The sequence below is a fragment of the Lynx rufus genome, unplaced genomic scaffold, assembly GCF_022079265.1.
Source record: "Lynx rufus isolate CCGP_SWC_20201006 ecotype Redwood Valley unplaced genomic scaffold, mLynRuf1.p SCAF_27, whole genome shotgun sequence".
NCBI classification, from domain to species: Eukaryota; Metazoa; Chordata; class Mammalia; order Carnivora; family Felidae; genus Lynx; species Lynx rufus.
The window spans coordinates 1,450,698-1,472,607 of NW_025814842.1; the positions used below are offsets into that span (position 1 = coordinate 1,450,698).

At 59.4% G+C, this 21,910-nt stretch overlaps 1 protein-coding gene across 2 annotated transcripts in view; it reads right to left on the reverse strand.

The window, feature by feature from the left end:
- Positions 1-21,910, reverse strand: part of MAD1L1 (mitotic arrest deficient 1 like 1) — a 320,239-nt gene that overhangs the window by 107,447 nt on the left and 190,882 nt on the right. Inside the window, exons 1-2 of one of the 2 annotated variants that reach the window (XM_047089199.1) lie at positions 6,604-7,995; positions 6,219-6,307 (exon numbers count right to left, since the gene is read on the reverse strand). In XM_047089199.1, coding sequence (XP_046945155.1) covers positions 6,219-6,307; positions 6,604-6,627 — 113 coding nt within the window. In that variant the 5' untranslated portion in view covers positions 6,628-7,995. Of the gene's footprint in view, positions 1-6,218; positions 6,308-6,603; positions 7,996-21,910 lie in introns of those variants that run through there. The other variant, XM_047089198.1, reaches the window with a different exon arrangement.

Genomic DNA, 21,910 nt, shown 5'->3' on the forward strand with positions numbered 1-21,910 from the left:
AGATTGCTTGGAGGTGTGTGCGTGTGTGTGTGTGTGTGTGTGTGTGTGTGTGTGTGTGTGTGTTAACTTTTCAGGAAATAATCACAGGACTTGCCAAACACGTAAAAGGAGGCTCTTCACTTAGTCTCCCTTGATGGGGACAAGTGGAACCAAATACAGTTTGCTATCAAAGCCGGGACCACTGACACTGGAGCGGCCCCAGAGGCTCACACTCACTAGCCTGCGTGAGATCCTGGACGTGCACGTCTGTGTAGCCACCACGGCCAAGACGCAGCGCTGGGTCAACACAGAAGGCCGCTCACACCATCCTCTCGCAGACACCCGCACACGCCTCCCCCCAAACCCCAACAAGCCCCTCTGATTTCTGGAAGAGACTGCATCAAGTCGACATTAGTCTTTAAGGGTTTAGAATGCTCCACAGACACCATGTGGACCCGGAAGTATCTTCCCGGGAAGCATCTTAGTTATGAATTCCATTCGTTGATGCTTCTAAGACTGTGCAGATTATCTACTTCACGTGGTTGAATCTGGGAAGCCTGCGGTCTTTGAGGAAGTGGACCACCGCCGCTAAGGCAACGAACCAGTAAGCATAAAACCATCCGTAGAACTCCCATCATACCCCTCAGGTGGCTACGGGATCTAGCCACGCCTCAGCTCGTTCCTGATCTGGATGACTACCTTCTCTTTCCATGTCGGTCTGTTTTGCTAGGAGCTTATTACGTTATTCCTGTTTTTCAAAGAACGCTTTGTGTCAGGAATTTTCTCTGCTGTTTTTCTCCCTTCAATTTCATTACTTTGTGCTACTTATTATTTCCCTGTTTCTGCTCCTTTGGGGCTTATTCTGCTCTTCCTTTCCCCAGGCCCTCAAGTTGAAATAGATATTAAAGACCTTGTCCCTCTGAGCGCTATCCACTTCCACGGTACTGAGGGAGCCCTATCTCGTGGATTCTCGTACACGCCTCTCCACGACCACTGGGACCACTGGCTTGTGTTGACTTGTCCTTCCAAACTTCCTTTCTCACACGCGGGCCATCTGAAAGTGTGCTACTTAATGTGCAAGCGGGAAGAGACTGTCCTACTGTCTTCCCTTCACTCCTAGTTTGAGTCTGTTGTGGTCAGAGAGCGTACTCTGTAACTGATTCTTCCGAGTCTGTTCACGACCCCGGGCGCGGTCTGTCTTGGTGAATGCCCAGCGCCCTTGAAAGGAGGGTCCCGCTCCGCGGGACTCTGTGGCTGGCGGTGACGTTGAGTTCCTCCATGACTTCGCGCCGTTCCTTCCGGCAGTCTCGCCTTCGGAGCAGTGCTGAGGCCTCGACCGCGAGCAAGGGTGTCTGTTTCTCCCGCGGCTTCTACCTTCTCTACCTCGCTTCATGCTTTAAGCTCTGCTGTTGGGTGCAAACACGTTTGGGGAGAGCACGTCTTCCTGGTACACTGATCCTCACATGATGTCCCTTTTTGTCCATGTAATGTCCCTTCTTTGCACTGAAGTGTGTTCTTCTGATGTTAATGAACGTGGCCACGCCTACCCGAAAAGATTAATGCTCGAGTGGCGCCTCATCTTCCATCCTTCCCTTTCAACCCACCTAGATCGCTGGGCTTGAAGGGAGCCTCTTGTCCACAAAACGTGGTCGGGTCCTGTGTTTTCACCCACCGGTCAACCTCCAGCTCTTGACTGGTGCATCTAGATCATTTCTATTAGAAGTAATTACAGATTTGCTCACGCTTAAATCTATCGCTGCATTATTTGCTCCCCGACGGTTCCTCCGTTTCTTATTTCTTGCCTTCTGGCAGGTTCCTCGGATGGTTTTAGGAGTCCTTTACGATTTGCCGACAGTGGTTCTGAGTTCAGCAAACCAGACCACTGTCTTTGTGGGTGCCGCAGGCACTCGAACACGCATCTGTCCCTCGGCCCGGAGGCATGACCGCGCCGGCTGTGAGGGGTGGATGCGGGCCGGTCCCTGTGCACTCGGAGCACCACCACCGCACGACCCTGTGGGCTTTCAGCCACCCGGGGCGAGTCAGCCAACACATGAGGGCGGCAGAGGAAATTCCCCTCCTTCCTCCATTAATGTGCCTTTCTATCCAGAAGCTTCCTTCGCGGTTCATTAAGGGCAGGTCTGTTAGGGGCAAACTATCTTACTTTTGTCTTGATTTTCTTCTCATTCCTGAAGCGTATTTCCCCTGGCTGACTGCGTGTTTCTCTCGGAGCCTGAAAAATGCTGGTGCACCTGACCTGGCGTCCACCTCTGCAGATGAGACAGAGTCCCTGCGGACGGCGCCGCTTTCGAGACTCCGCCTTTAACTTTCAGAGTAATTAGCAGGTGTCACGTGTGACTTTGCGGTTTGACACTGTGTGGGGTTCCGCCCAGCTTCTAAAATCTGTGCGTTTATGCCCTTCACCGAATCCTTCAGAAAATTTTCCAGCTCCCACCTTCGTCTTCCCTCTGGGGCTCCAATTAAATGCATGTTTGTCTCCGAGCCCTGGTCCCAGTGGCTCTGCTCCGTCCGTTGGCCGTCAACCTGTTTCCCTGTCTGTCTGTCTGCCTCTGAGCTCACGACTCTCGTCTCCGACCCACTGCTGAGTCTGCCCGTGAGCTTTTCATTTTGGTTTTGCTGGAAATTTCCGTGGGGCTCCTCTTCCCTTTCATTTTTTTTAACTAATTTCTCCTTCTTTGTTGAGGTCTACGGTTTTCTCGTTTAAAGAAGATCCGTAACTGTTTGCTGAAGCACTTTTCTGATTGCTCTGCGATCCTCGTCGGATAATCTGGGCACCCGCCGCTGCCTGCTGGCTGTCTGCCCCCTTGGGGCTGTGATGCCTGGCTCTGCGGAGGGCAGACTGCTTACCCACCGCATCCCGCGTCCTACTGAGTCTGCTTTGGGCAGGCGGCCCCGTGCAGAGGCGGTGCCAGGCCCGGGAGGCAGGTGCAAGTCCCCAGACCCGTGGGCCCCGTTCACACGACGCTGGCAGAGGGGGGCCCTGCGGCGAGTGGGGTGCAACCTGGGCTCCCCACGGGGTTCCGCGGACACCAGCGACAAGGAAGCAAGGACCACCCTGCTGCTACGGTCGGCATGGGGGCTTCCTGCCGAGCCTGGGTCAGCGGGAGGGGGTGAGCAGCCCCCGTGCCATCTCGCCCCGGCTCTCCGATGCCGAGGGGTGGGGCTCCGATTCCCTCTGGGGCAGGGAGACGTGGGTGGTGCCCCCGCCCAGCGGGGCACAGAGACCGGCTCCCCTCGCCCTGCTGACACACCCGGCACGGCCTGCTCGGAGGGCTGGAGAGGAAGGTGGCTCCCCACTGGCCCGGCGGACACGGCCGGTGGGGACTGAGGGTCCTGACTGCTGTCGTGGGGCAGCTGCCGGAAGAGACACGGCCCACCCGGCCACTCAACCCAGACAACGCTCAGGGTTTGCTGCAGCGGCTACGTGCCAACAGGGAAGACAGAACCAGGCCCTGCTCCGCTGAAAGGGTCCCGAAGCCGCCGCTTAAGTCTCCTCCGGGGTTCCCCTGGTTTGCTGGTTAAAGAGCGACGTTCCGTAGGCACACGTGTGCGCAAACACTACACGTATGCACTTATCACACCGCCTGCACCTCCCATCCTTCATCACGTGCGAACGCGTGTGGGATTCATGCATAACAGACCTATCTGCCAGCACGTGTCCCCGTCCCTCAGGACCACGGGCTGCTCGTGGCCGGCGGGCAAACCGGGGCACGGTGCCAAAGGCAGGCCACGAGCAGCCCGCTCGTCTCCCTGGGATCTCGGGGAAGCTCTGCAGGAAGGGGCGGGAGGAGCACGGGTCACGAAGGTGGGAGGGCCCTCCCGGGGCTTCCGACCGTCCCCGAGGCGGGCAGCGAGGCCTACGGGAGGAGCTGGGGCAGAGGGGCTGGCGCCCTCCCCTCCAGTCCTTCCCAGCCCAAGGGCGGCCTCGAGTGGCCCCGTGCGCGCGGCTTTCCAGGAAAGTAAAGGTGGCATGTGACACAAGGGAAACTGAGGCACGACACAACTCTGGAATGCTTACCGGGAAGGGGACGCCTGGAGGAGGACAGGCGTCGGCTGCACGGGGTGAATGGTGGTGTGAACTGCAGGGTCCACCTGTACTCCAGCAGCTGAGGGGCTGGCAGGACCCGAGAAAAGGGCCCAGGTCAGGGGCTCCCGGCAGGTGCCCTCGCCACGGGGCACAGGGGGGAGCGTATCAAGTCACGTGTGGTCTCCCATAGCCACAGCCCTCCCTCGAGTGCGTCCCGGCGAGCGGTCCACACAACCGCCGACCCAATTTCTATTAATCAGCCATGAAGGCTCTTCTCCCACGGCTGCACTCACCAAATGAGGCAGTGGGACAGGCAGCTTTGATCTTGACGGACAAGAGATCGGTGATAAAGCCTTTTACTCAGGTTTTAAAAACAAATAAAAAGGAATCCACCTGAAGTGTGCAGCCCACGCAAACACCAGTGCGGCTGGCCCCGTTGTGTGGACAGCTGCCAGGGGCCCAGATGTCACACCCGCATCTCTAGGGGGAGGCACCGTGGGCAGCTCGGGCCGCAGCGGAAGGGTGGGTGTTACGGCAAAGCCCGGACGCGGCGTCTCCTCCGATTCCAGCACTCGCTGCTCGGTACGGGGCACCCGGGGCGGCAGCCCAGGCCCCTCAGGAGCGGCACCAAGCAAACCGCCCCTGCCCCCCCCCCCCGCCCCGCTCTTGGCGGGGCTCCCTGGAGGCCACTCTCGCGGGAAAGCCCAACCACATCCTTGGCTGAGCCCCTCTGCCGCCCACCGTCAGGACCCGGGCAGACCCCACCTGCTCTCCGGGGCCCCGAGCCCACCCTCGGACGCCAACAGCTGTGCTCCTCGCCGGGCTGGGGCTGCGCCTGGAAGCCGGGCGCAGGGGCGTGCTCTCCGCATCTCCGCGCAGGGGTGCTCCCGCGGTACGCGCTCAGCTGACCCCTCGCCGAGCCCTCTTCCAGGTCCCCGCTCTGGGCAGCCCAGGGGGCTCCTATGCTACGGATGCGACCACTTCTTTGCCCGGCAGGCTTTGCTGCCTCCACCGCTCTTGGGAACAAGGCCACATCCCTACCGGGACGTCACCCGGCCTGGCCCCCGGGCCCTGCTGGTCTCTCCCCCCACGTCACGTCCTCACACGCACCACCTCCCCACGAAGCCCGCTGGCCCCCAGCGCACCTGGCCTGCCCCTGGACCCCCCGCATCGGCAGCGGCCTGCTCCAGTGGCACGTCCGCCCTGCTTCCCACGGCCTGACCCTGCGGACTTGATTTGGGGAGCAAATCCCCCAAATGCCCGTCAAACGGCAAATTCAGGAGGTCAGAGCGGACGTGCCCAGGCTCGCCAGCCTTTCCTCCTCACGCTCGCCCAGGACACCCACACTCGTACCTGAACAAGTCAGGGAATAACAAACTGGGGACTTGGGAACTGGGTGGGTCCCAGCGACAGCGAGGTCTGAGGCGAAGGTCCTGACACAACAGAAGCTTTGGAAACGACGGGGAAAGCTGGGACCCAGAGGGCGCTGCCGCCCCGGGCACACTTCTCGCAGGGACGCCCACAGCCTGAACGCAGCCTCACGCAGGTGAGGGACTACCCCTGGGGAGAGAACAGGGCCCGGCCAACTTACCCTGCACGAAGCAGGGTCCGCGCCCATCGAGCGCCCTGGCGGGGGCCCAGGCGTGTCTCTCTGACCCGCCAGCTGCACCTGTGCCCACGGCAGGCTCTCGGAGACCCGGAGCCGACGCCTGGACTTCCTGTGCACCAAGGGATGCCGGGGGGATGGCGTCAGCCTGCCCAGCGGCCACTTTCCAGTAACAAACTGCAACAGCGGGGCCCGTTCGGGGACCCGTGGGGAGCCAGGAGCAGGTCTCCCTGAACACCTCCTCCTTGGACGGCTCTCCCGGTCCAGGGAGCGAGAGGAAGGCCGGCCCGCCGCTCGGCACCAGGAGGTGTTCAGTGTCGGGACGGGGTCCAGAGGAATGGAGAAACCCTGAGGAAGACAGGCCGCGTCGTGAGCTGGCTGGACACACGGGCTGAAGGCGGCCTGGCGGACATGCCGAGGTGCCCTGTGAGTAGCTCTCTCCCGAAACAGGGCGGTCTCTTGGGCTCTGGACGAGTCCCTCAGCGTGCTGGACGCAGGCGAGTGTCTGTGCAGAGGTGGGGTGGGGCGGAGCGTGCTGGGGCGGGGCAGGGAGGGGAGGGGAGGGGAGGGAGGACGATGCCGACATACCTGAGCGAGCTCACCTCCTCCCTGGAGACCGGGAAGCCCCGCTCGGAGGCGCTGGTCTGGCACTGCAGCATTTTCACCTCCACCTCCAGCTGCGAGCGAGAGAGCATGGGCGGGTCAGTGGGGGGGCTGCGGCCCACCTCCTCCCCCTCGGGCCCCTCGCACCCGAGATCCGGCACCCGACTTCTGGGGGGAGGGCGCGCCGGGAGCCACCCCAAGTCGCGGCGGCCCGGGGCAGCAGGACCTCGGGCCCTCCAGCCACGCAGACACAGCCTCCCCGTCGGCACCCGCCTCCGGGACAACAGACACATGCTCCTTCCCGGGACGCAGCTCCCAGCCGGGGATGCTCCCGACGCCCGGCTGTCCCTCGGGGCACCGCCTGGCTTACCACGTGGCTTCCCACGGCAGACATGGCTCTGCGCCCAGCCACCCGACGGCGGCCTCTGCGACCGCTGTGCGCCCGGTTCCTGGACCAGAGCAGGCACTCGGTAACCAGGCATGTGACAAGAGAGGGAGGCAGGTCGCAGTGGGCTGGGGCCGCGGGACCCCAGAACCGACCCCCAGCCTGCCCTCGGGCTCCTCAGGCACACCCAGGACGGTCTGTTCTGGTCCAGACATGGCTCTCAAGCCTCCGCTTTGGGAATATTCGTGCTCAGCCGGTTTTCTCGCCACCTCAGACCTTGGGGTGCTGAGTGCCCCCGACTTCTTGGCGTCCAGCCTAAGAGGGGCCGGGAGGGCCGGGGAGGGTGCAGGGCAGCCTTCACCTCTCACGGGGCTCTCCCGGGAGGTGTGGCCGAGGGGGCAGCGGGCACACCACAAGAACCCGGACTCGCCACCTCTCGCCACTCAGGTGGAGCTCGCCAAAGGGCGGGCGCCACACCAGACCCAGCCGTTGGGCGGACAGCCTCCCCGGAGGCCGACGGGTTGTTACTTTGAGAGACAACCGGAGTCAGCCAAAGAAAGAAAGAAGGTGTGAGCGGACAGGTGTCTCAAGCTCCGAGCCACCATGGGGAACCCTGAATGGGACAGTGACGGTGACAGTCGGGGAGCGCTGCCGCAGGGGCTGATGGGGTAGGGGCGCAGGGCAGACAGGAGTCTCCCCACCTTGGCAGGGCGTGGCCTGCATGCAGTCAGCCCCCACACGGCCTCTCCCTGTGGTGGCCTGACTGATGCCCCAAAGGGAGGCCACTCAACCTCCCCACGTGACTCTCCACGAAGGCCCAGAGGACAGGTGATTTCAGGGAGAGGCCTCCTGGTGCGCCCACCATAGTGTGGGCTGGGAATGACGTGGCCCGGGTGAGACTGACTGTGGCCCTGCCTCGCTACCCCCTGGGCCGCGTGGCTGAAATGTCTGCCCCCGAACTGGGGCGACCGAGAGCTCCCGGGGCCGGGTCGGGGGGAGCAGAGTGTCTCCACGTTTTTGCCTTCCTAGCTCGAAGGGACAGTCTGCTGTGCTCTCTTCTCGAAAACGTCTTCTCCAGGTTGTTCCTGGAAAGGTCCTCCTGGGGCAGCTCATTTAGGAATTCTCAGGCCCGAGGCACCCGGTGTGTAGGAAGCCCTGATTCTCATCATCAAGGTCGCGAGTGACGCCACCACACAAGCGGGTGACCCCAATCCTGCTGAATGCAGATTAGAGAGCAGACATGAGCTGGAGCGGCCTCGGCGAGGTCCCCAGAGGAAAGGACGGTCGGGGTCTCCGCACACGGCTGCCCGGCACTGCCCGATGGGCTGAGGTCCCCCTGCACAGATCAGGCACTAAGCGACCACTCGGTGGCACCAGCACGTGGAACAAGGCCTGCTCACACCTGTGGACCAGTGGCGCCCCCCGTGTGTCCCACGTGTGGCGTGTCCCAAAGCCTCTCCTGCCCCTCCCCCAGGAGCACACACCCCCCTGACTGGCCAGGCGCGCCGCCGCTCCTACCCGATGCCACCCACATGCTTATGCAGTAACCGGAGGTCCCTGTGTGTCTGTCCTCAGGCCACAGCCAAACAGGCCACCGGGCACACTGACCTCGCTGGACCCGAGGACTGTCCTGGAAAGGCGCAGAAGGGGCCCGAGTCCAGCCTGGGCTGATCCCTCGGTCTCCTTTCTCGTGTGTGTCGGGCTGCTGATGTCTTGGGCAGAGGAGGCGTGCACACTCACGGCGGCTACCTGCCCGCCCCACAGAGAAAGCCGGGCTTTGGAGCCGCAGGACAGGACACTTCCTGGAGACGTCACCGTCCGGGCCCCAGACCTGTCACAGGCCCGCTGCGCCTTGCTCTGGGTGCTGTGAACCACGGGCAGCCTTCAGATCCGAGGTTCAGATGCGGGACACAACGGGTACGCACCCCAGAGGCCTCCGGAGGGCACCCCGGTCACCCAGGCGCCACCCACGGCCCACGGGAGCCACCAGGCCGCGGGGCTCTGAGTCACGCCTCCACCGGCAAGTATGAACCGTCTCTTCCCCTACTTGTGTATTGATTTCTTGTTACAAAAACAGGAAGACGGGCTGCACGCTGTTTTGTACTTCGGTTTCCCCACTTAGCTTATTTTGGGGATATTTCCAAACCAGTGCCACGAGAGCCCCTCCGTTCGTGTTTGTGGCTTCATGGAACTCTGCCACGCGGACGCCCCGCCTCTTGCTGACACGTCTCCCACGGAAGAGGGTTTTGCCGCCTCCCACCTGACGGCATGAAGTCAGTGCCGAGGCAAGGCAGCTCTTGGCTCCCCGCGTGCAGGCGGATCCCCAGACGGTTCCTCCCCCGGCTGACCTACCGCCCCCTGGGAGGGCCCAGAGGTGCCCACGCCACATACCCCGAGGCACGACAGCCCCGCTGGTGTACGATTCCACGCTGTCACTCACCCGCTTCCGCGTCTGCTTCTGATCTCCAGCCACCGTCCTGACCACAAGAATTCCAGGGCGCCTTCTCTCTCCCTCCCTCCCTCCTCAACCATCAAAGCAAAACAAAAAAACCTTTTTAGAAAACACCGGGACCACATTAAAGCACAGACCGGAGAGAGAGCATCTGAGGACACGATCGCCCGCCCGGCCCCCGGGGGCGCGGTCAGCCTCGCACACTCCCTGCGGGCAGGCGTGCTGGGGGATCTCGTCTGGTTACCCTGATGTGCCGCTGCCGTTCTAAGTGCGCGCGTGTCCTTGTATCGTCTGACGTGTTTTTGTATTTGCAGGACTTAACATCTCTGTTTAATTTTGTTCCCCACCCTCAGTGCGGTCAGGAGGCGGTCTCCGCGCAATCCCGTCAGCTGCACAAGCCAGGGCCTCCCTCCCTCCCAGCCGGACGGCTCGCACCTCCACGCCGGGAAGCCTGGACGCGTCTGGGGCTTGGCTGGAACTGGTGCTGGGATCTTCCCACTTACGGCATGTCAGTTTCTGGCTGAAATAGATGCGCTTTATTACGTTGAGAAATCATCCATATGTTCCTATTTTATGAAGACTGAACGTGGGGTTTCTGGCAAATGCCTTTTCGGCAACTATGGAGCACGTGTCCTAAAACCAAGCCAGCCGGCCGGTGAGGGGGAAACCGCGGGTGTGCCCCAGCACACACGGCGGCACCGGCAGCCCGAGCCCCAGCACGCACACGTGACGCCCACACAACACAGTTGTCGCTCGCCCCCAAAGAGCTTCCCCTGTCCGTGCTCCGGTCGGGGTCCGTGTTCGGAAGGCCTAGCGGAATTTCCCCCAGAACTGCCTCAGCCTGTACGATTTCGGTCTCTTTTTGTTGGGGGAGGGCAGGAGCGGCTATTTTGTGACAACTTTGTAACTGTTTTCTTTAACGTTTCTATCCTATCGCTTCTGGAGTCAGTACTGATAGGTTGTGCTTTCCTAGAAAACAATTCATTCAGTTTATTTAAATTGAGCTATGATTCAACTTACATTTATTCTTTTTAGATGGTTTTTTCCTTTCCTGTATTTTCCTTTACCAACGAGGTGAAGTTCATGCGCGGTCAAGGGCGTGAGCCCCACATGCCCGGCTCCGTGACTGTGGTGTGGGCACGCCTGTGGGATGCCAGCCACCCCAGCAAGACCGGAAGGGGGCCCCTGCACGCCCCTTCTGGCCAGAAACTGCACGATCATTCTTAGTCCTCATTTGGGTAGTGACGTGTCTATTAATTTTTTACCAGAACTGTGAATAATTCATACGTCTTACTGGTTTTATTTCCGAGCACGAGCATTTGGATTTATTTATTATTTCCGCCATTTTTCACGTTCTTACTAACTTCCGCTTTGATCTTTACAAATTCCTACTTTTTACTCTATTAGGGTTTATTTTGTTTTCCTTCTCTGAGTTCTTGAGCTGGGTCTTTAATCTGTCTATATTCATTCTTTCCTGTTCAATAATATAAATATTTAATCCACGAGTTTTCTTCTGAACTCCGCTCTGTTTCCCACGGGCCCTGAGATGTGTTTTCTAGATTCCGTGTACGTCCGCATCTCACTGCTGCTTCGACCCAAGAATTGTTGGAGACGGAGGTTTTGGTTCTGGTTGTTTTTTTTTTGTTTCTATTGTTTTTTTGTCTGTTTGTTTAGGTCACCATTTCAAATTCCTCACCTCGTGATCTGGTAAGTGTGCTGGTTACATCTATTTGAACTTAGGAAGGGTTTCTGTATTATCAATATGTGGTGAATTTTGGTGAATGTTTCCTATGAGCACTTTATAGCAAGAGTGTCTTTAGTTTGGGGGGTTAAGGGCTTTACATGAAACAGATTTTATCTTTCTATCGCTTATGCTTGACCCACTTGACAGACCAGGGATTACAAAGTAAAACAAATCCTCCTGCTGCTGGCGTCCTTGACAATTTCCTCCCAAATCTCTCCCCATTTTCGCTTTTTGAACATCAATGACGTATCTGTGGCCTATTCATCTCGTTTACTTTTTCGTGTGAAATTCTTGATACTTAGAGACGTCTGTACTTTTCGTTCTCGTGGTTGCTTTCGTAACTCTTGACACGAGTCCTGCGCTTTTCGATTTCCAACGGTTCCTATCCGCCTCCCGCAGAAGATTAACCGACGGTTACGTGCATCCAGCTTACGGTTTACCTTTCCTCGGTTCCATGTGCCTTGGCCACGTGACGTTAACTTTAAATGTTTTAGTCTTCAGCCACGATGGGGTGAACAGCACCGCCCTCCCGTCTTCTCCCGTCTTCTCCCTTCCCAAGAACTTCCATTAAATGGTGAACTGTGCGCCACCGGAACCCACGGCATCTGCCTGGTCCTGTCTCCTGACCTCCTTGTGCGTTTGGGTCTTCTGGCCCCGTGGGTTCAGGTCTGGCCCTCAGGCCCTCTAGCTCCAGTTTAACCTGGGCTCCGGGACCGGAGACGCCCCGCAGCAAAACGTTCACAGATGACTCTCCTCTGCTCAAGGTCAGGTTGTTCATTCTTCCCCTGAGAACTTTTTCTACCATCTGGGTTGCTACAAAACTTCTGCGTTTTACAAAATTGTGTGATGTTGCTTTTATTACTCACTAGGAAGGTGACTTTTGCTTTCACTGTGACTTTCACTGTGGAAAGGACAATCCTGACCAGGCGACTCTGTGTGGCCTCCACATACCTTCCGACTTTGCTCTGCTGGGGGGGAAGCCACGGGCACTCCCCTGACAGCAAACTCAAGCCCTTCCTCTCTGTCCCAGAGACGGACGCTCAGCCTTGTGGGCATTGACTGGCCGCTCCCGCCACAGCCGGCCGCTGCACCTGCTGCACCTGTCCCAGGGCGCAGACAACAGGTGCCCTGCCCCTCCCTGCGGCTGCCCCTCCAGCCCTTTCCCTGCGGCTGCAATTCTTGGCTCAGCCCTGCACGCCCCTGCTATTTCCACTGCTGAGGGCCGGCTCCCTCCCGTGAAGGGGCTTGGCTTTTAGCTGCAGTTCTGTTTGGCCCAAATTTAGGTTTGCCTTTTTTGGCTTCCATTCTTCTTGGTACTTTTGGACACCTTCCAGGAAGCAAGGAAGAAATGCTGACTTATGCTATAGTGTTCAAAGCAAAATAGGCCCTTTTAACTTGTAAGCTTGACTCATAACTGCTTCCCACTCGACCCCCTCCTGCCCGCTACAGCCCACACATGCCGAGGCCCCCGGAGCTGCCCGAGCCTGCCCTCCGAGCTCCCGCACCTGCCAGCCCCCAGTCTAGGGCAGTGGCCGGCTCCCGAGACACACGACAGGGTCTGCAGCTCAGTCCCCACCGCCTCCCCCCCCCCCCCCCGGACCCCGTCAGACCCACCTCAGAGGCCGCCCCCTCCAGCAGTCCTCCCAAACCGGGAGTGGCGGCCCCCGCCCATATTCAACCGTGTAATTCTAAGACTCGTGTGTGTGACTGTTTTCCCGCCGGCCTGGGAACTCCTGAAGGTGCGTATACCTCCGCTCACCTTTAACCCAATTCCCAGCTCAGACGCGGCACGCCGGGAACGGTTCAGGCCCACAGGCAGGGGCACAAGAGCGTGTGGGTGACCAGTATGCCAGTCCACGCCTGGTGCTCCCCTGGCATGCGTGGCCGAGTGCCGTGCGGCCTTGGGGACAGAGTGCGGGCCAGGCCTCCGCCAGGACGGCAGCTCCGGGCCGGCGAGCGGAGGCAGGGTGAACACACGGGAAAGCACGCCGTCCAGGGAGAACACAGTCCGGCATTTGCCCACCAGCACCCGATTTCAGAAAGTAAACAGATCGGTTATCAGTAAGAGGAAACCAGTCGGGCTCTGAAAGGGGTTGCCGGACGACGAACGTCAACGGCGCTCCCGTGGGCGCCTCGGGGAACAGCCCTCCACCCCCCGCCCGCCCGTGAGCCCGGCTGGCTCCAAGGCCACGGCCTCTCCGCCGGGGCCCCTCTGCCCCGTTCACGTGGGAGGGTGGTAAGAGGTGCTGGCACCAGCCGGGTCACACACAGGCTCAACCTCCATCTCCTCATCGGTCGAGTGGGGGCAATACCTCCTGTTCTGGAGGTCTGAGCAGGAAGTGGGCCGCCCGAGAGGAAAATGCCCATCCGGGGGCCCAGCGCCCGCCACAGCCGAAGCCCCGTCCTGGCAGCACCCCAGGGCCCCACCCTTCCCCACCCTCAGGCCCGGCCCTGGCTCTCCCGGGGGCACAAGCGTTCATCCTTTGTCTTTCAGCCAACAGGCGAAGCCACGCTGCTCTGACCCGGGCCCAGAAGAAGGGGCAACTGGAGATGCGTTAACACTGCTGTCTGCAAACACCTGTTTCGTGCCTCACTGAGAAGAGTCTGCATTTGTAGCTTAAGACAAAGGAACACAGAGCTAACTGGATCATATCTTCTAAGAGATTTGCCAAACGACAAAACCCCGAGGGCCGTTCCGCGAGCCGCCCCGCACACGGGGCTTGGAAGGGAGGCGCCCCGGAGGGGATGTCTGCAGGTGCAGCACGTGGCTCTGAGCCACGCGCCCGCGATGAGGACGAGGCCCTGGGCCTGCCACCGCCCAAGGGAGCCCCTCCGCACAGGCCGCGCTTCATCGCCACACCGGCCTCCCCCAGAGAGGCTCTTCTGCGTCTCCGACCTCTGAAGCCAACGCACACATTTACGTTCCTTCCTTTGGCTCTCCGTCCACATCAAGAGGCAGAATTAGCAGCAGGGCCGGCTGCAGACGACTCAAATGCCTAGGGAGCCCGGCCGCCGGCAGGCTGTGCTCACACCCTGGGACTGGTGGGCGCCCCTGGGGAAGCCCGATGTGCCCGTCTCGCAGCTAACGAGGGGCGCGGGTCAGCCATGCTCGGTCCACGGCCCCGAGGGTGCTGCTTCTGGTTCTGCGGGCGAGCACGCTGAGGCCAAGGAGGTAAATGTTCCTGGCATTTTCACAGCAAACCTGGAGCCCAAAGAGTATGGGGGACCTGGAGGTGGCCCGCTGAGCACCGGGGTACCGAAGGTCCCACCGTCCCCAGCCCACAGACATAGCCTACGACTCACCCGGAAGCAAAGGACGGCACGTGGCAGAGCCTTCGTTCCCTCTACGCTCAAGCCACAGGCTGCGTGAGGAACACGTCGGCCTGCACAGAGCCCGCCTGTCTTAAATGCTTTATTTATTTTTGAGAGAGAAAGAGAGACAGAGTGCGAGCTGGGGAGGGGCAGAGAGAGAGAGGGAGACACAGAATCCGAAGCACGGTCCAGACTCTGAGCCGTCCGCACAGAGCCCGACACGGGGCTCAAACTCACGAGCCATGAGATGACGACACGAGCCGAAGCCGGACGCTCAACCGGCTGAGGCACCCGGGCGCCCCAGAGCCCGCCTGTCTTTACGCAAGGCACCGGGGACACCAACATTCTCCAGGAGGAGGAGCGGGCCCGGCTGGAGGCTGGCCGACCTCTACCATCCTGCCTTTTCTTTCCTTTCTCCGCTTCACACCATGGACGTGTGCTGCTTACTCAAACAGCAAGGAAACACTAAAAATATCCGTTTATTGGCCCAGAGCCCAGGCCAGCATCCACCAAGAAGCAGCCTTCCCAGTCGGGCCTTTGCTTTCGATAGCAAACCACAGCTCGTGGCCCACGTGCCCGCACACGCCCCACCCACAGGTCCTCACCCTCCTCGAGGCACAAAGGGCACGTTTACCAATCCCTCGGGCTCCCACCCCAGGAACAGTGAGTTCCGGAGAGACCGCACCCCCCAGGCCGCCACAGCACCTGCGGGCCCTCTCAGGGACCGGTGGCACTGAACCGTGCCCCCCGAACTACTGAGCACGTTGAGGTGTCGCCACCGTCCCGCTCCGGGGTCCCGGCTTGCGTTCAGGCGGGGCTGGGCTCTCCGCCTCTTCACCAGCTGCAGGCCCTGAGCCCAAACCGCAGGGAGGGCGCCTGCTCAAGGCGCCACCAGCACAGTACTTACTGCGCGCCAGCAGACGCGTGCGGACGGCAGACAGCGGCGGGAAGCGCTGGAAGGCAGGGAAAGGCAGTCTCTGCAGCAGCAGGAAGTGCTGCCCTGGGGTCTGCGCTGGTCTGCCCGCAGCCAGGGCTGTGGGGGCCTGGGCTCCCGGGAAGCACCCGCCCACCGCCCAGGGGACCGGGCCTCCTCGGGGCCTCGTGCCCGTGTCAGGGCACCTCAGCAAAGGCCAGCAGAGCTCGGGGCCCAGTTACAGACACCTGGGAGCCAGGCCCCCACTCCAGCACGGATCAAGCCCAGGAACCGGGGCTCACACCTGCTTGAAGTGTCCCCTAAACGAGGCGTCAGAACATTCCTGGCGTAAAGGCCCAGCGGGCAGCACCCGGCAGTGCCACGGTGCACGGGCGGCCACGGGCCACAGGCACGCAGACAGGTACCTCCGCCTTGTGGTTAAGCACGTGTGCTTAGAGACCGCAGCGGGCTGCTCTCCTGCCCCTGACCTGGCCCGCCCCCTCCCTGCTGACGAGGGAACAAACCAGCCGGGACAGAGGCCCAAGAGCTGAAGGGCGCACCGCCTGCGGGACACCTACCCGACAGCCCCACGGCCGGCCGGCCGCTCTCCCCACCGCCCGAGCGGGAGCGGGGGTGCTGCTCGCCACCCCCAGAGTGAGAGGGCAGCTAGCTCTCCGGACCGCGTCCCCGGGTGGAGGCGGCCCAGCCCAGCGCGTCCAGCACCGAGCGAGGCCGGGTGGGGGGTGGGGGGTGGGGCAGCTTCTCACTGGTGCCAGCCGGGTATGGCGGCTGGGGGTGCGGTAGCACGGCAGGCTGGGGCGCTTCCTGCCCACGAGAGGGGCCGGTGGCAACGGGCAGAAGTGCCAGTTTCCAACACGCGGCCGAGCCTGGGCAGCAGCCGAAGCGGCTGGCTGCGCTGGGAACCGGGACCCCCGCTCCCGACAAAGCACAGATGCGCGAGTCCTACGGGTTCTGTGGGAAGGCTACGCCTCGCTCTGTTCACGGCGCAAGCGCGCCACCTGAGAACCGGTGTCGCCGTGGTGCCGAGGCCCCGGAGCTCCAGCACAGCCCGCGGCGCGCTCCGCGCCCACCTCCACGCATGCGCACACGGACGTGAGACGCATTCTTCTGGGTTACGTTCCTCCAGTCTCCCCGTTACCGGATTCCCAGGCTGCCGGTGAGTATCGGCGTTTCCGAGTGCGCGGGTGGGGAAGGGGCCGTACAATTCACCTGCTGTCAAGGGTGCTGCTGACAGACCAGGGACAGACCAGTGAGCAGGTCGCGACGAGGAGCAAAACCTTCCGAAGGTCAACAAACCAGCCGTGTGTCTACGTGTTCCGTCTCCGTAAAGCCCATGCCCCGAGGCAGGAGCGGCACCTGCCCCCGCACGGGGTGGGGGTGACTCCCAGGACCTGTGTCCACAGGACCACCCCCACCCCCAGCAACCTCCGAGCCCCAGACGGCCGAGAAGCGACGACCCAAGAGAAGGCTCCTGTGGAAGGGGCGCCCTAACCGCCCCCGCCCCGTGGTGGGCCGGTCGTGGGACGACTCTGGGCCTGAACGTTAACCGAGTCCACACGGGTGGGAAGTTGCACCTGCTGAGAAACCACATCGCTACCTTGGGCGCAGCTGGACGCAGACACGTGCCGCCTGTCCACCCGGGTTCGAGGAGGGGAGCGCTCCGGGTGGGGGAGCGCCACGTGGCGGGAACAGCTCGCATGATGTCACAGAGGCATCGAGGACACGGAGACGTGGGAGATCAACCACAAAGATCCTAACGTCAGGGATCCCGCTCACTGAAGTCAGGAAGACAAGCACAAGCTGGAGCCACCCCGGACGGGATGTCCGCGTGGACCCCGCGCGGTCCGAACTCCACACCAGCAACTGGCCGCTAGACCCCGTCAGAGTCAGGTGTGGGAAGAAGGGGAGAAGCAGGCAGGTCTGTGGTGTGGAGGAGAGAGGAGGACACGGGACAGGACACGGTCTCAGAAGGCCACACCACTTCTAAAAGCCACCGCTCCTCATATGAGGAGCCTGCAGATGTTAGTGGAATATTTATAGAGACGTGAAAATCCCCTTACCAAGACAGAGGTGAATACAACAAAGGCCGCTAGCCCCCCAAAAGGGATCAGAACCTGCCACCTACCCAAGTTCCCAGAGACCAAGGCTCACGTCCCAAGCCCTCCCAAGGGCAAATCCGCCCAGGCTGCCTCGGGTGCTCCCCGGCCCCCACCCTGGCAGAGACTGCGGGCCAGGTCCGTGGGTTGCTTAGCATCCGGCAGCCAGGATGAGACCTGGGGCCACAGTCAGGAGATCGAGGTCCCATCACCACAGCAACGGCAGCAGGGAAGACCCCCCGACCAGGCCTGGGCACAAAGTGTAAGTTGACCCCAGCCCCGAATGATCAGATGAAGGCCCCGGCGTGAAGCCACCCTTCAGAGCACAAACTGTGGTTTCTTGCATGTGTCCCCGCACATCTGTGTGTCATGGGAGGCTCTAAACCAAAAACACTCTCCCCGGCACCTTCTGGAAGAAATGCCCCGTGCTCTCAGAAGGCCAGGTGCACAACAGGCTGGGGTGAACAGCTGGGCCACGGGACCCCGCGGCCAGGGCCGCCGCCGGGAAAGTGGAAGGCTGGGAAGCACGAGGCGGGCCCGGTGGCCATCCCGGCTCACCGTCTTCAGGGAGTCCGGGACACGGCACAGCCCGGGCAGGGGAGGCAGACCCAGGAGGGCGGGGAGACCGCGGCAGCCAGACTCCACACTGCAGGGAGTGTGCAGGGGGCCCCCACAAGCGCGCAGCAGAACCCTGACCGGCGTATACAGGAGAGGAAAGACCTCAGATCGAGGATTGAACCATCACGAGGGACAAGAGGGAATTACCTGTCCAGCTGGGCTCCAAAGCGCCTAACTCCCAGGGTAGCAGGCAGAGCACCCAGGGAGGCCAAGACCCAGAGCTGGAGATAATTAGCCCTAGAACAAGTGCTGCCCTGGGTCAGCCTGGAATGTCATCAAGGTGCCACCTGGCAGATCGGGCCATTTCTAAGGACCTTTGCCACGTTCCCGAACGAAGGAAGCTGGAAGGATCTTCACAAGAATCCACAGGCATCCAGCATCCACCCAACACAGGTGTTAGACTTGGCACAGAATGACTGTAAACAGTCAATATAACTGAACTCCATACTTTTAAATATAAGGTATAGACAAGGAGAGAAAAGGAAACCACAGGCAAACTTTTCAGGGTTGCAAACAGCAACATCTGAGCTAAAAATGCACGGGTCACTCCAGTGGAAGACTAGTCCAGGGAGCTTGGAGACACAGCAGCAGGAATGATTCAGAAGGAAAAGAGCACATGTGAGCCATGGGATAAGTCCCAGCACCCGAAATGTGGGTAACCGGACGCGGCCCAAAGGAGGCCTTTCCAGAGGACGAGGACAGGAAGTCCACAGGGCTAAAGAACGCAAGAAAGCCCAAGCACAAGGAACAAAGGAAGGTACCAGAAGGACACAGAGGCACGTCGTCAGCAAATTCCTCCAAGCAGTGATCAGTGATCACGAAACCACCAGAAAAGCCAAGTTACACGAGGACCCCGGGGTTGGCGACAGGGGCCTGATGGAAACAAGGCGAGTCAGAGGCGAGTGGGGAAAACCTCCTTCAAGTCCTGAAAGGAACAAACATGGCCAGTGAGACAGGAAGTAAAAGAAACCGCCCACCTTTAGCTAGACCAAAAGGGGGAGCAGAGTCCCCGCTACTGACCTGAGGAAGTAAGGACGGTAAGATACAGACCCCGGGAAGTGAGGACGGTAAGACGCCGACCCTGGGAAGCGAGGACGGTAAGACAGCCCTAGGACAACTAGATGACCCAGACAAACTCCTGGAAACACACAAACTACCAAAACTGACTCAAGAAGAAATGGAAAATCTGAACAGGCCTGTGATGAGTAAGGAGGCTCAATTAGTAACTGAGGATCGCCCAGCAAAGAAATTCCCAGGAACAGACGGCTTTACTGGCGAATGCTACCGAACATGTAAAGTAACCCAGAATTCCCCAAGTCTTCTAAGAAGCTGAAGAGGACAGAACGCTTCTCAGCTTATTTTCTGAGGCCAACATAACCGTGATACCACAGCCAGAGAAGGCTAAGACCGATAATCCTTATGAACACAGGCCGAGAAGCTCTCAACAAGACAGCAGCTAACCAACCGGCAGCATCTAAAAGGGTCAGACACCACGACCAAGTGGGCTCTAAGCCAGGAATGCAAGAATGGTTCAACATAGAAAAATCAGTGAATGCAGCACACACCGCATTGACAGAAGGAAGGAAAAGCCACATGACCATCTCAACTGAGGCAAAACACCAGTTGGCAAAAATCCAACACCCTTTCGTTATAAAAATAACAAACTAGGAGTGGAAGGCAACTTCCCCAACCTGACAATGGGCATTCGCTAACACCCACAGCAAACGTCGTACGCTACGACGCAAGACCGAAGCTTCCCCGTAAGATCAGGAGCAAGGCAAGGGTCCCAGCTTCCACCACTGCTATTCAACACTGCACTGGAGCTCCAGCCGGAGCAGTCGGGCAACAACAAGAAACAAAAGGCATCACATCGGAAAGGAAAAAGGAAAGCTATCTCTATTCACAGATGACCAAGATCTCATAAATTGCAAACGCTACGGAACTGACAAAAGCTGCTAGAGTTAAAAGAATCCGGCAAAGTGGCAGGAAACGAGACCGACGCACAAACACCAGCAGCGTATCTGCACGCTAGCAGTGAACAATCACCAAAAACGTTAAGAAAGCAATTGCATTCACAACAGCATCAAAGAGAATAGAAACTTATGAATAAGTTTAACCAAGGAAGAAAGACGCGCATGCTGAAAACCATAAACACTGCTAATAGAGATCCCAGCAAACATAAATAAATGGAAAGACACTGTGTGTTCGTGGGCTGGAAAATTCAATGTTGTTAAGACGGCAATTCTCCTCAAAGTGATCCACAGATTCGACGCAATCCCTGTTAAAATCCTGTCTTTTTTTGCAGGAATTGGGAAGCTGATAGTAAAAATTATATGAGATTACAAAAGATCCCAACAGCCAAGTTAATTCTGAAAAAGAAGAAGAACGCTGGAAAATGCACATTTACCAGTTTCAAACCTTACCACAAGTCACAGGAACCAAAACAGTGTGGTACTGAGAAAGGACAGACCTGTAAGTCAAGAGAACCGAACTGGAACCCAGAAGGAAACCCAAGCATCTCTCTTTCGGTGGGGGAGAGAACAGTCCTGGGACCACCGGATGTCCACGCACAAAACAACGAAGGCAGACCCCAACCTCACACCATCTTCAAAAATCAACTCAAGATGATTAAAACTTCAGTTAAAGAACTAAAACTACAGAACCCTTGGAAACACAGGAGTAAATCTTTGCGACCCTGAATGTGGCAACAGTTTCTTAGGCATGACCGAGAGCATCAATGACAAAAGAAAAAAATAGACAAAATGGATAAAATCCAAACCCTGTGCGCACCCAAGGACACGCTCGAGAGGCAGAAGACAATTCACAAATGACCCGATGAGAACCCAGTATACACGACGTAAGACGAGCCGCGCAGAACTCGTATTGCTCAACAAAAAGCCAGACGACCCAGTTTGAAAATGGGTAAAGGATCTGAACAGGCATTTTTCCGAAGAAAATACACAAATGGCCAACAAGCGTGGGAGGAACAGCTCCACGTGACTAGCCATTAGGCAGATGCAAACCCAAACGACAATGAGACGCACCTCACACCCACCAGGAAAACAACAAACGTTACGTCTCCTCTCTCGTTCCTGATGTCGGTCACCTGCACCTTCCCTCCCTTCCTTCTGGTTAGTCTGGCTGAGACTCATCAATGTTGATCTCTGAGAACCAGAGTGTGGCCTTGGGCAAAGAACTCACCTCCGAGCATGAGACCTACAGGGCGGGGGGGACCGACGAACACCGACAGGTAGAACTCTCTAAGGGATCGCTGCCCTGAACAGAAACAGACGAGAGCAGAGAACAGGACACGTGGCTCCCTGGCGGAGCTGCGCAAGCGCCAGGCTCAGCAGACCAGCCTCTGACCTGCCTGTCTCCTCTGGTGACAAGGTCCCTCCCTCTTGGAGAGGAGGCCTGGCTTGCCACACTCACTCACAGCTCCAAAGAGTCATGAAACTTTAATGCTAATGGCACTCACGGCCGGCTCACTAGTGCAGCATAACCTTTAAATAGAGGCCGCGTATTTCAGTTTCATTTGGGAAGACACAGTTTGATCCCAGGGCCTTACCCAGTTCCACAAAGCACTAGCCAGCAGGAAGAGCTGAGAAGCGTGCCCCACCTTGACACGATCCCAGTGAACCTGGCACCGTGGAGCGCCAGAGGAAGGATGCGTGCGCCCCCAGGCCGGGGCACGGGAGGGTCCGTCCGCCTGGGCCACGGACCACAGGTGGTACTGACGGGACCAAGGCCCAGTGCATCCCAGGGACTCTCCCCAGAGCTCAGTCTGGGCAGGTACCCCAGGTGTCCCAGAGAAGAGACGACACTGAGGTCAGAGTGGGAATCCTGGCCAAAGGCCACCTTTCTGCTCGGTTCTGGACCCATCACACATCCAGGAAGGTCCCTGTAGTGGCTGCTTCTTCTTGGGGAGGCGTGGGAGGGGCCGAAACAGACTGCCCTGGTTACGTTCCGCTCCGTCTGGAGGGACGCACCTGACCTGACAGGCCAGGCAGGCCACGGCAGCCACCGGTGGCTCTCCCGGGGAACTTCCCGGCAAGCACAGCTGGTCACCCGAGCTGGGACACGCCTACACCCCAGAGAAAAGAAGCCCTACCAGAAGAAGTGTGCAAGCAGGACTT